The 13,466-nt window shown below is 37.3% G+C and overlaps 1 protein-coding gene across 1 annotated transcript in view; it reads right to left on the bottom strand.

Moving 5' to 3' along the window:
* Positions 1–13,466, bottom strand: part of LOC119776946 (cadherin-12-like) — a 223,007-nt gene that overhangs the window by 95,977 nt on the left and 113,564 nt on the right. The window contains exons 3-4 of the mRNA XM_038275610.1: positions 8,853–9,147; positions 2,009–2,128 (exon numbers count right to left, since the gene is read on the bottom strand). Of these exons, the coding sequence (XP_038131538.1) occupies positions 2,009–2,128; positions 8,853–9,147 (415 nt within the window). The remainder of the gene's footprint in view (positions 1–2,008; positions 2,129–8,852; positions 9,148–13,466) is intronic.

Here is a 13,466-nt window from a genome sequence, read left to right as displayed (position 1 = left end):
TAGGGGTAGAGCTAAAAGCAGAAGTTCATGACAGGATGATTGGAAAAGTTGAACAAATTGCCAGGTGAGAGTCTCTTCTTCCTAAAAACAATATGACAGTACTACTAAGTTGTTATTTTATTATTAAAAAAAAGATGTCCATCCATATTGTACAACACCATGTTTAGGGAAAGTCAAGTGCCAGATATCAGCATCAAATCTCATGCAGACGGTGTAACATGGTAGTGGAGTGCTGATGACTGAATCTGATTTCGCTGTCACTGGAAATCTACAACTTACTCCTTTGTGTTCTAGAATTTTGTTTAGTCAAATGTGCATCTGTCTGTCCTATAGCCAAAATTGGGTCATGCAAGCAATGGTGCAATTTTTACTTAAGGAATATAGGACAATTATTCACTAATAATGAAAAACACTGAATGATGTTGAAATAGCAAATGTGTTTTGTAGGTTTTTTTTTTTTATAAAAAGAACTAATGTCTCAGCATGATCTGGATAAACGAATTTGTGCGTTTATTTTTAGTCGAATTGATTACTACAACAGTGTTTTCACAGGTCTGCCTAAAAAGTGGATCAGACAGCTGCAGCTGATCCAGAACGCTGCTGCCCATGTCCTCACTAAGACTAAGAAAGTAGAGCACATCACCCCAGTTCCAAAGTCCTTACACTGGCTCCCTGTATCTCAGAGAATAGACTTTAAAATACTTCTGTTAGTCTATAAATCTCTGAATGGCTTAGCACTTAAATACATCACAGACTTGCTATCAGTGTATCAACCCTCCAGACCACTCAGGTCTTCTGGCTCCAGCCTAGATCCAGACCTAAACATGGAGAAGCAGCATTTAGTTCCTATGCTCCACTTATCTGGAACAAACTTCCAGAAAACTGCAAAAGTGCGGAAAGCCTGAGTTCCTTTAAATCAAGACTAAATACATATTTGTTTAGGATTGCCTTCGACTGTTCTAGTTAAATAGTTCAACTGAAACATCATTAGTTCAACTTTTTTATTTTCTTTAATCCAACTGTTTTTAACATTATTTTTTGTTTCTGCATTTTTTATTTTTTTCTTACTTGCTTTGATTCTGTTTTATTTTCCTGTATTTTAATCATGTAAAGCACTTTGCATTGTCTTTGTACTGAATTGTGCTATACAAAGAAATTTGCCTTGCCTTGCCTTGCCTAAGTTTAGGTAATCTTTGAATAATATTTATAAATACTGTCTCTTTATGGTATGCAGAAATGTTAAGACTTAAATAAATAATGTGTGCTTTGAATTTTCTGACTATACTTTCCAAGTATTAAGCTGAAAAAATCGCCAACTTTCCTCTGACAAAGACAATCATTGCAATTCCTATTCTGCCCATACCTAATTTGTTTCTACTTTATCTACTCTCTAATGGGTGGAAAACTTTGACATATTTTCTAAAGCAAATATATAACATTTAGTTTGAGAATCCATTTACTTAATTATCTATAAATCCTGCTGTTCAGACAGAAGATAAGATGATCTGCATAACAGTCGACATCTAGGGAGTTGCCGTGCATGGGCATTTTAAACAAGTCTAAAAATCACAGTAATTAGCTGTGAGTGTTACTATTAGCATGCTAATCTCACATTAGCTTTATTTGTTAACTCTTAATTGTGTCCTGGCCTATTTCAGCTGATTTCTTGTTTTTTGTTGTGCTTCATATATATGTTGCCTTTATTTAATGAGATTTCAAGTGTTATTGCTTTTCCAGTTATGGCTTACTTTTTGAAACAAAAGTCAGAAAGCTTTAAGCTGTATTTCCAAATTTTGTTTTGTTTTATTGTTTTTCTTTTACCTATACCCTTGGTATTCAAATCTCAGTATTTTTTTTCAGGTCAAGCATTTATGCATAACTTTTTTATTTTTCTACTTTCATTCATTTTTGGAAAATGTAGCTAATATCGATAGAATTTAGAAAACAGTTTCTCTTCACAACCCAACGAAAACCCTATATGTACATTTCTCAATAAGTGTTTGCTTACCTGTTTTAGGGTCAACGGAAAAGTACGGTTGACCATGAAGGATGCTGTATACGACTCTGGCACTGTTTCCGTAGGTTGGGTCATCTGCGTCTGTGGCTGTTACCTGCGTCACGTACGTCCCTGTGGAAGAGAGTAGAAAAGAAACCCAACATATTGACCTTGAATTAATCTGTTTCCACATGAGAGCTACATCCAGACTCTTTTGAAGTTCATCAGCTTAGTGAACGATCTCACCTGACTAATGAGTGGTGAGTCACCGGTGAGAAAGCTGCTGCTAATGCCAATGGAGTGGAATGAGGAGTGGAAAGGAGAAAATAATGTGTGGGACCATATTTAGTATCCCTGTTGTATGATTGCATTTGCACATTTCTGGTTTTACAAAGCAGCAATTAAAATTTGATTAAAAAAGCTCTTCTGCAACTGCTCATTGAACAATGTTCCCATTAAATAAACAGAGCAGAATCAGGAGCAGTTTTAGGATGGTAGACTTCCAATTTTCTAAGCACCAACTGCTGATTAAACATAAGCCTTTTTTTCCAAACATATTTTTAAATTGAACAATTTCTGTCCCATCTAGACATACTCGTCTTTTAGCGTGTCTACCCTGTTTAAGCTGGAGTTTTATTTAACTTTGTTATAAATTTAAAGGGCTCTACTTTGTTTCCTGTAAGGGTGTCTACTACAGACAGCCTTGATCTGCTTCTCTAGGTAACCCCTTAACCAATTCATACTGTTGAATTACAATTAGTTAACCAGAAAAGTTGAACAAATCCTAATGTGTTTGACACAGGCTGTTTCCAACAAGAACTAACTGTTTTTCCAAAGGATTCCCAGTAAAGTATGCTTTTCAGATGGTTCACAAGAGCTACAGTAAATAACTATGCAGAGATTCTTTGCTATCATATAACACTGACCCAGTCTAAAGGGCTCGTTATACTTTCACAGCAGTGTGTCGCAGTGAGCTTGTTGCAGATATTTTTGATTTATGCTAAATATTAAAGCGCCTGTGCTATGTTATTCCACGCCACAACGCAAGAGGGACAGTCACGAACTTGCTGTGGTGTAGGGGTGTAAATCACATCCATCATGGCGATTCGATTCAGTATCGATTTCCTGACCCATCCATTCGATTATTTTTGATACTCAAGAATACACCACGATTCGATTCGATTCGATTAATCGATTATTCAGTTAAATTTTTTTTTTTATTATTAGAATTTTTTTTACACCTTACAGGCTAAACAAAGTTTCAAGTTTGAAATAAATAAATGAAAGCTGTAATATCGTTATGAATTTTTTTTAGAAACAACAGCAAATAACAGAAGTAGAAAAGTTGCATCAAAAAGTACTGCAAAAATACTGCAGAAAATCAGTGCAATGAGTGCAATGCATATCTCGCCTCCAGACGCTCCAGACGCCCCCTCCAAAGACGCTCAGCTGCTCCTCTCCCAAATTGTAGCTGACCGCAAACAGTGCCCCAGACAGGAGGCCGGCTTGTTTTGTTTTTATGACCGAAATTGCGGAAAACAACTCGTGAAGTTTGACCTGCTAGAAGAGCGAGGTGCGCGAGAACGCTGGGACCCTTTTTCCACCTGGATCTCCGCTCTTTTTGGCCCTCATGTCCCTCCGTCGTCTGACTAAACTCGCCCCACTTCCTCGCCGCCTCGGCCGTATCTAGACCCACAGTGTGTAGCACAGACCACGCTGCAATATTGAGCATAATTTAAAAATGTCTGTGTATAGCTTACTGCAACACACTGCTGTAAGGGTATAACCAAGAAGCGAGGTAGGAGGGCAAAATAGATTTAGCGCCACCACAGCACGGGATGGAGAATTACGCCCAGGAGCAAATGGATAAAAATAGACCGGAGGAAAAAAGAAAAAAACATCAATCGATTATCTTGCGGACGTGTCGATGCATCGGATCGTTGGCTTTTGGATCGATGCATCGATACAAAACGATTATTATTTACACCCCTAGCTGTGGGTCTAGATACCAAAAAGGTGAAGAAGTGGGGACAAGTTTGTGTGACAACGAAGGGACATGAGGTCGAAAAAGAGGTGATGAAAACAAGATCCAGGTGGGAAAAAGGTCCCAGCATTCTCGCGCACCTCGCTTTTCTAACTGGTCCAACTTTACGAGTCATTTTCCACAAATGGAAATACGCACAGTGTAGAGCGGATGTAGATTTGACCAATCAGAGGCCTCCGGTCTGCGGTCACCTACTATTTTGGACAGGTGCAGGAGAGCATCTGCGGCAGGGGCCGAGGTACATTTGCATTCACGGGGACACACGTGCAGATGACCTGGTTTCTGAGTATAAATCAGCCTTAAGGCAAACTTTTCCAAAACTAAAACTTAAAACTTAAAACATAAAAAATAATAAATCTGAGGGAAAAGTACTTGCCTATGCATAAACCTATGCATTAGGATAATTTAATTTGACAAATTGTATTGCATTAAGATGGTAGTGTCAAATTGGACATTTAAAGTAAATATTAACTTTTAAGACAAGACACATGATTATAGATGTCTAAATGTAAGGTGATTTGTTTTAGTTTAGCCTGCTGAAAACCAAACACATGGCAGTGTGGGTCTTATTCAATGGATCTGAAGTGCAGTATTGTAGCCAGACGGTGATCTCATTTGATCAAAGCACTTTCTCCTCAGCCTCCAAATAGGGGAAAGATCATAAAATAGCAGTGGAGAACAGGTAAAACGCTTTTCATCCAATATTAGAAGTCTTTTACATCTGCAGTATCAGCAAATACCTTTTTACCGATCTTTAAGAAAGGTATACATAAACTTTGAGTTCTGACATTTATGAAAACACTGATAAAAGCAGAATAATATAGTAAATAAATAATAAATATTATATATCCTAATTTTTGTTGTTGATTTTATTATGCTTTTGTTTGTTATGTTTCGTTTTACCTCTGCTTTTTATATAGTGGGGGGAGGTAGGATCTATTTTCTCCTACATTAGAGCAATACTATGAGAGCATATGCAACAATGACAAGATGACTACATGTATGAAGTTTTGCTTTACTGCTTTTACAATAAGAGAAAAAAAAGGCAATCCAAAATGAATGTTCAAATATAACTGATTCCACTTTTACAGCTTCACAACATGTGCAGATTGCCTAAAATGACTCCCCCACCTGGGTGGTGTAAAAATATACTAGATGAAGATGAAAATTGCAGAATGTGTGGGATCCCTTTATGATTGAGAGGCACTGACCAGAGGGTTGGCACTTAACTTGGTCATTTTCTATTCTGTTAAGCTTCCGGATGCCTGTAAAGAACTCGTTATATGTTAAAATGGCTTTTCATTCAGTGTTGATGGTAACAGTGAAATTAAAACATCAGGTGAAGGGGAGAGAGATTAGTGTCTCTGCGAGATGCTTGATTAGAAATACAGTACTAGTAGGGTGTTAAACATGTGTATAGAAGAGATGAGATAACACATTTCCTCTTAATGCAAAAAGAGCAGAGCCTCAACAAGCACAGCCTGAATGCGTTGAAAGTGTAAAAGCCTTGAAGCACCTTTGACTCCCACACAATCCAATGCAACAAAGGTAACAGCTTTTACATAACATAAGGCTCTAAAGCGGTAAAATTGATTTCCATTTATACAATGGAAAGAAAATCTAATGCTTGAATGAGAACAACATAAAAAAGAAATGCTCAGAATTCTTGAGAAATTAAAAACTATCCAACTTTATTAAATACTGTTATTCAAGAATATAGCAGTAGTGGTCTAACGAAAAACAATTAACACTGCAGATTGCAAAATATATACATGTTTTATTTTTAAGCATGAGGCTGGGAGATAAGAATTAAAGCCATCTGAACACTGATCCGATTCTGAATGGGATTTTTTTTTTAAGGAAAATGCATGAGTCTGATGTTAAAAGAAACATTAATAACCTAAAGTAGAAGTTTATGTGCAGGCAGCAAAACAAACACATTGATTAAGCATAAGACTTCATTTTGCGGTAATTACACCCCCCTGAAATAATGTTTTTAATCTGCCACATTCTCTAAATGATTCAGGGATAAACTATTTATTGACAAAGGATTATGGAATAATTTGTTGCTTGGTTTAATGTTTGTTGGATTTATCCAATCTACTAGCCACTAAAACAAATTCCCATATACAGAGTACCATGTTTCCATAGGACCTTTAGTGAGGCAATGTTTTCTGTTATGTAGTTAATAAACACTACTAGGTAGAAACTCATTACCATCTGAACTCCTAACTACTATGTCATATTGTCTCACTATTGACGTGTTTTGGTGTTCTTTATGTTTACTCATAACTTGTTCTTTCTTTTGCATTAATTGTATGTATCACTAAATGTCTAATATCTTAGATTTAGTCTCCAGGGCCTGATCTTACAAAAGTTAAAATAATAAATGCTTGTCATGATCTTGGCGCTGATGATTGGCTGGATTACTCATTTCATTCACCTGCCTATCTCTGCCTGTTTTATCATTGTAGTTCATGTTATCCATCTGCTAAAGCTTTTATTTAACCAGCCTTCTAATCAGTCATCAGTCCCAGGTTATACTCGAAACCAGTGGTGAGAGTGTTCTAGGGTACAGTACCTTAGTGTTACGGATTACCTGACCCTGACCTGTTCTTCCTATTATCCACTGAGCCTGCCTGTTCCAATCTAATCTGTTTGACTGACCTGTCCTCTGACTTCTACTGGATTCTATCTGTTAACCAAACCTAGTACTAATTCCTGACACCTTTCTGGATTTCTCTTTGGAACCTCTTTGGACTTCTAGTCTTCTGGTTCTGAATCCTGACCACGTTCTCAACTCCGGCTTTGGCTTTGCACTGCAGATTATCTTTCCTTTGTATGCCTGGACCTGGTCTTCTGCTTGTTCTCCGTCCTCCATATACATCTCGGACTCTCTGGGCAGCATCTGCCGCATCTTTTTGGCAGTTGAATGGCTGGATCGGGACTGATCTAAAAGACCAGGTTAGCGACTTACACGTTCCTCTGTCAGATAGGCATCGTCACTAACCTGTGCTTTCCTCCTGCAGGGGTTCCTGCCTTAGTAGTACTTGCTGTTACTTTAAATCTGTCAGTTTTAAATAAAAACTTTTAAAACTTGCTGTCTGTCTGCCTTGAGCACTGGGTCCCCTGTTCTGAGGTAGGTAGGTTAAAACCAACTTGGACGACTCTACCTAAATAAGGATGTTTGTGCAACTGCCAGGTTGGGATTGATCACAAAAGAAAGATTACAGAACATTTTGCAGGTTACGTTTTTGACTAAATGCAAGCTAAGTGTTGTCTATTTTAAGTCAATTTAATAATACTTTATTAATCCCAAAGGAAAAATCACTTTCGAAGATGACAAAAACATTTTTGAAATATTTAAATATCATATATGAAAAGTTTTTTTTAATGGATTAAAAGCGTCTTGGCCGCCATAATGAAGCAAATTTAACAATAAAAGTGACTTTTCTTAGCAGTATCTCTAAAAACAGCTTCTTTTAAAAAAAAATTCAGGTTATTTGACATCCCGTAACTGGGTTTGGTAAAAGTTTGAGGTTGAGTTTATCAACTAAAAATATTGTCAAATATTGCGTTTGTGGAGGGTTACACAAATGCTGCTGAATGATGTTGAAATGGATGAAACTTGCTACTGGATGGTTGATTGGAAAATTAATATGAATGATGGAGAAACCTTAAAAAAAGGGAAGAAAACTGAAACTATTGTCCCTGGAAGCGCAGTGAGCTGGCGCACAATAAGCAGTGGACATTGCCCCACTGGAAGATGGTGTTTCTCACTATTTGCCACCCAAAATTCTGCTCTGTGATCTATTTCAAGTTCTAAAAAACCATCACCGCACAAAATCTCTCAGAATGATAAATAGCACTAAACTGCTGGACTAAAATATCGCTGACAAGCAGTGACACTGTTATGACTGTAATTAGTGATGATACTTTTCCCATACAGCAATGAATTCTTTCTCTCCCCGGTCTGTCTCTTGGTTGTGTAGTTGAACACATTTAAAGTCTCTTTGTTGTCTGAATTGGTATCCAATGTTTACTGCTGTAAAGCTAAGCGGACATCCTGATGTTATGTTGATAATATTGATTTGTATACTGACACACTGTGTTAATATAAACACAAGGTAATCTGTAATCACAGACTGCCTTGTCTCCCATTGCACATTACGATGTAATATTTTCAGTTTGAGGGGTATTGTCTGATTTAGGGGAATCTGTTGGGGAAAGGTTTTGAATTAATAATGAAGATGAGCAACAGTTTTGCTCTTCATTGTTTTTACAGAAAGGTGGCCTGACCTTGGTTTAAATTAAATAATACTTTTAATAACTTGTTACATGAATCCAACAGAAAGAAAAAAAGAAAAACTTCCCTTTGCTTTCATGGTCAAAGCAGTAAAGTCTTTTTTTTGTACAGAGAGAAACTTGAAAGTATCTCCTATGGTAAACATTACAGTGAAGCTTTTGATTTGGGGATCATATTTTCCTTGCTTTCAAGCCATCCCCTCCGATACTGATGTATTACATGTTTTGAGGTCTTCATTGTGATTCACATCAAGAGAAAACCATCCTCCTAGCAATTTACTTTGATCTGCCCCCCTTCTTAAAGATAAAGCTGGGAAATGTACTAGGGGCACACCAAGAATAAAATGGTTCTCTGAAATGTCACAATCTGTTAGGTGGAGCAGCTTTACCCCCGCTGGTTGCAACCATTCTGCTCCAGAGCTGAACTTGTTTTTTGTTTATCAAAAATAAGAGAAAGTTTTTCCCCTGCAAAGAATAGACTTCATAGAACTCTGTATGGTCTCTTACCAACGGGTGACATCTCAGGTACACTGGCTGTATAAGGTCCCTCCAGGAATTTTGGTTCATTGTCATTGATATCTTGGACCTTGATGACAAATTCAGATTCTGGCTCCAGAGGGATATTGGTGTCAATGTCCACAGCCTGGGCCCGCAGGGTGTAGTAAGGCTTCTCCTCCCTGTCAAGACTCCTTAAGGCATGGATGTCCCCCGTAGTTTGGTCAATTGTGAAAATGGAGCCAGCACCTTCCCCCGAGAGGGTGTACTTCACCGAACTGTCCCCCTTATCGAGGTCAGTATGGAGCTGCAAGACAAAAGAGGGAAGAAAAAAAAGGAGTTTGAGTGCAAACATTAGCACAGATAATGATTCAATGAAAACACTGGGGAAGGGCTGTCAAGGAGAACTATTTCACAATGACAGTCAAGGAAACTGACTGTACATCAAAGGGTGCGCTCATTTTTCTGTGAAGATCTGCAAAACACCAAGTAAGAAGAAAAGGAAAATGATCACGTTCTCACTAAATTTTGCAGCTTAACCAGTATAAATCCTTCATAAATAATTAATTAACCCTGTGCAGTTGTGCTGCCATGTCAAGTCTTCCACATCTTAGACCCATTGCAGTTTTTCTTTTCTAATGCTAGAGCGTAGACAACTTCACTTAGTAGGCAAAAATAAAAGATATATATTCCAAACGTGTATATATTTTCAATATTAGATTTGTTTTTATTTCTTTTTATTCAAAGCTTCAGTAAATAATGTAAAAAAGAAAATAGTTTCATATCTAAGGAAAAAAAGTAATGCAAAAAAAATTTCCCAATTTGAAAACATGCTCCCTACTAACACCACCATCATACATCAAGAGTTTACTTTTGAATGAGTGTTTATCAACTTTTTTGTAATCTAATTGTTGTTCATGATTTCCTTTTATAAATATGGTCAATGTAAATGCCGTTATCCATGAATTTATGATGTTTTATGTATTTTACTATAAAATTGGCCTGGCCAGGGACTATGGGTGGAAATTACAGTAGAACATGAGCTATAACCTGGTACAATGCATCTCTCCCTTGAGGTTCATGTTTACTCTACGTTGTCCCTGTTCTCTAAATAAATAAGCTAAACTAAACTACAACCAGGCCACATCACTGCCTGACCACAAAGGGGGGGCGGGGTCACCTATTTGACTACATGGAGTAGGCTAGAATTCTGAAAAAAAAAACAAAACATAACATGTTATTCCTATTGGAATAAATCCAAAACAGAAGAGGTTAGAAAGAAGGAAAGCAAATATTCATTATAAGCTGTTTGTCTAAATGGCTGATCCTGAGATTTCTAATCTAATTTGGGACGGCAGGAAACCACAATGGTAGCTTCATTATGCATTAATGAACCAAAGGAGGATAGAGAACTTTCCAAGGAGTTGCAAGCAAACCATAATTAGTCCAAGAGAGTAATTGTGGGGAGGGCAAACATCCCGTTCCCCAGAAGAAAATCTGAATCAAGCTGCACTTGAATCAGTTATGGGCAGTGTGTGTTAAACACAAAAACAATAATACAAGTATGGTATCTATGGGACAGTTCAAAGGTTACCCCCACTGCTTAACAACTAGATTAAAACACCCATAAAAGCCCATCTCACATCTCAACCAGGAGAGACTCACACTGAGAAAAGATGTAATTAAAAAGATTTTATTGACATGACCACAGCAGAAGACTTTGATGCTGCAAATTTACATGCGATTGGATGAGTAACATAGGAAAAGGATTAAAGTAGTCTACCCCTTGTGACCACTGATGGTAGAATAAGCAGGATGACGAGTGGGACTTAGAATATCCTGAGAATGAGGAGGGGGTGGGTGAACGTTCGGTTGGCATGCAGGAGGGAAGCTAAGCCAGGACCTGAATGAAGGGAATCTTTAACTACGATTGGCTTCAGAGGGGAGGGAGTCCCAACGTAGATTAGCTGGAACTTGAATGAGGCAGGTGGTCCAGGTGAGGCTGATAAGAGTTTCCAGATTGGATTTTTACTTAAAGGGGTCATAGAATGATTGTATAGGGTATTTGGTGCTGGTCCTTAAGGTCTCTGAATAGGGTGTGTAACATTGGTTGGGCTGAAAAGGGAATATTTGCTGTTCTATGAGCCCTAATGCAAGCCTGGTTAAAAATCTTAGAATGAAACCTTTTATGGTATGCCCATGAATATTTAGTTGAGCTACTGTATGCGCTGATTGGTTGGTTTACATCGAGAGAAGCTGCTGAGCAAAGAGGCATCATAGCAACAAACACTCACTTATTCAAACATCAAATTGTTGATGCTAGTATTGCTGTCAACAGCTTAGCGACAACATAATACTTACAGCTTGTGGTTGTGATGGCCTAACGGTCGGAACAGCCCCTCGTTTCAGTAAAAGAAGTTTAGCAAATCCTGCTTTGAACTGTCCAAGATTTTATAAGCTGTCTTCGGTAACATGCTTAGAGCAAAGGAATAGCTGAGCATCAAACTTTGTAGAGATCTTCTGATACACAAAAATAATCCATGCCTGTCAAGTCTTCAGATCCTTGGGAAGACTGTGAACAATTTCCCCGTTCTCCATGCAGCCTGGAATACTGCATTTACGCTTGTGGTTCTGGCTCATTTTCAATAGCGAAACTGCCTGCTTTGTAATTCTCATAAACACAAAGCCAACTGTGGGCTAAACAGCTGGACTAGTGTCTTACATCTACCTTTATTCATGTTCTTGGGCCAGTGAAGCAGTGGGCTGGTCTGTATGTCAATTTCAGGGTGTGACAAAAGTACAGGCCAGAACCAAATAAGGCAACATCCCCAAATTGACATCAATTTAGTGCTTCGTTTGGATTCGTCCGTTTTATGGTGAAAGTTTAGAATTGTGGGATTTGCAGAGAAATGAGGTGTCGATGGGGTTTGAACTTCTCTGTATGTCCATTTCACCCACTGAACTATTCTTATTCATCTATGACAATGTAAACCCGTTTTTTTCATTCTATGACCCCTTTAAGCTTAATTTCCCAATCACACAATTTATTATTAATTAATTTTATGTAAAGTTTTAGGGATATATTGTTACATTTGGTTAAATCACACCAAAAACTAGCACATAGTATAGAGAAAAGGTTTCCGTGAAAGTCACAGATTTTGGTGAAAGTATATTGTTTTTGCCCTGCTACGTTGGGACTTTTCAGCTATTCTTGATGGAGATTAACAGTTTAATAAAAGAATAACAGAGACAGCAAATTCAAGACCACCTGGGAACACAGCAGAAGCATGATCCAAAGCACAATTAGTACAGACTTAAATTCAGCTGAGACACTGTGACATTAACATAAACACTGTTCCTACCTGAAAATCCCACAATGTGGTTAAACTAAAACAATTCATCAAAGAAAATTGGGTCAAAGTTACTTTATGAGGATGTTAAACAGTCATTTGTAGATGTGCAACAAAAAGTAGTTCTTGAAGCCAATTGTGGCAAAACCATTTTCAGGTTTGAAGATTATCAATTAGCAAAAGAATGGTTTTATTTAACTTTTCTTTTTAAGATTGAAATCATTGTTTAAAAAACTGTATTCTGTATTAAAATTTCTGTAATATTTATTTGATATTAACACAAGTTGAATGATCTGAAACTTTTACAGTAGATCTGGTAGAAAAAACAAAAACCGAAAAACTCCCCATGGGGGACAAATACTGTTTCATGCCAATGTATAAATTAGAATAGCAATTCTGACAAATTTACAGAGTTCTGCAACCTTTCAGCATTTGCAAAACACAACATATCCAAGCAAAAAGCATATTTGCTAATATAGATCCAGGTCCATGGAAGCAATTTTTCTCCTCTACAACAAACAAACTCTGGGCTGGCAGTAGGAAACCCTATTGACATAGTTATGTTTACTTTGTTGCAGAAAACGGCAATGATATTCAAAGCCTTTTAAATATTTACAGGCTCTAATGCAATATGATCACCACAGAGGACTATGGATTTTTTTCCTCCTTTGTCAGTGAGATGGAATTTCCACAAGTGCAATCGAACAAAGGTTGTACACCAGGAGAAATGAAAAGATATTGAAGCACAAACCAAATATTACACACAACCCAAGCTAACTATGTTACAAGTTGTCCTTTGGCAACATTTTTTTTTAGAAAATGTGATAAACAAATAGGCTTTGAAGTCCATACTGTATGTCTTTTTTTTCTATATATCCATTTTAGGCTACACAGCCTTGCAAAGGTATTTATACCTCTTAAACATTGTGTCATATTAACATTACAAATCCCAAACAATCTTAAAAGGGCTCTTTAGTAAGAATGCATCCTTCTAAATAAAAAATAAAAATAATAAAAGTTTTTGCAAGTATTTTCAAATGAATATTTCAAAACTAACATTGCACATCATTCTGATTATAGCATTTCTAATGTTAAAAGTGTTTTCTTTTTCCAGGTGGATGATCAAAATGAGTGGTCCCCGTAATTGTCAATCATTCTGGTGACATGTTCACTTAGTTTCCTCCTACGTACTCGTCCTCAGTTAACTCTTTTTCTGAGCATGTGCAGTTTAATGTGGTGATCTACGGTTTTAGCAAGTCATTGAAGCCTGCCTTTC

Source organism: Cyprinodon tularosa, unplaced genomic scaffold, assembly GCF_016077235.1.
Source record: "Cyprinodon tularosa strain WSP-4 unplaced genomic scaffold, ASM1607723v1 ctg97, whole genome shotgun sequence".
Taxonomy (NCBI): domain Eukaryota; kingdom Metazoa; phylum Chordata; class Actinopteri; order Cyprinodontiformes; family Cyprinodontidae; genus Cyprinodon; species Cyprinodon tularosa.
This window is presented reverse-complemented; position numbering and strand designations above follow the sequence as displayed.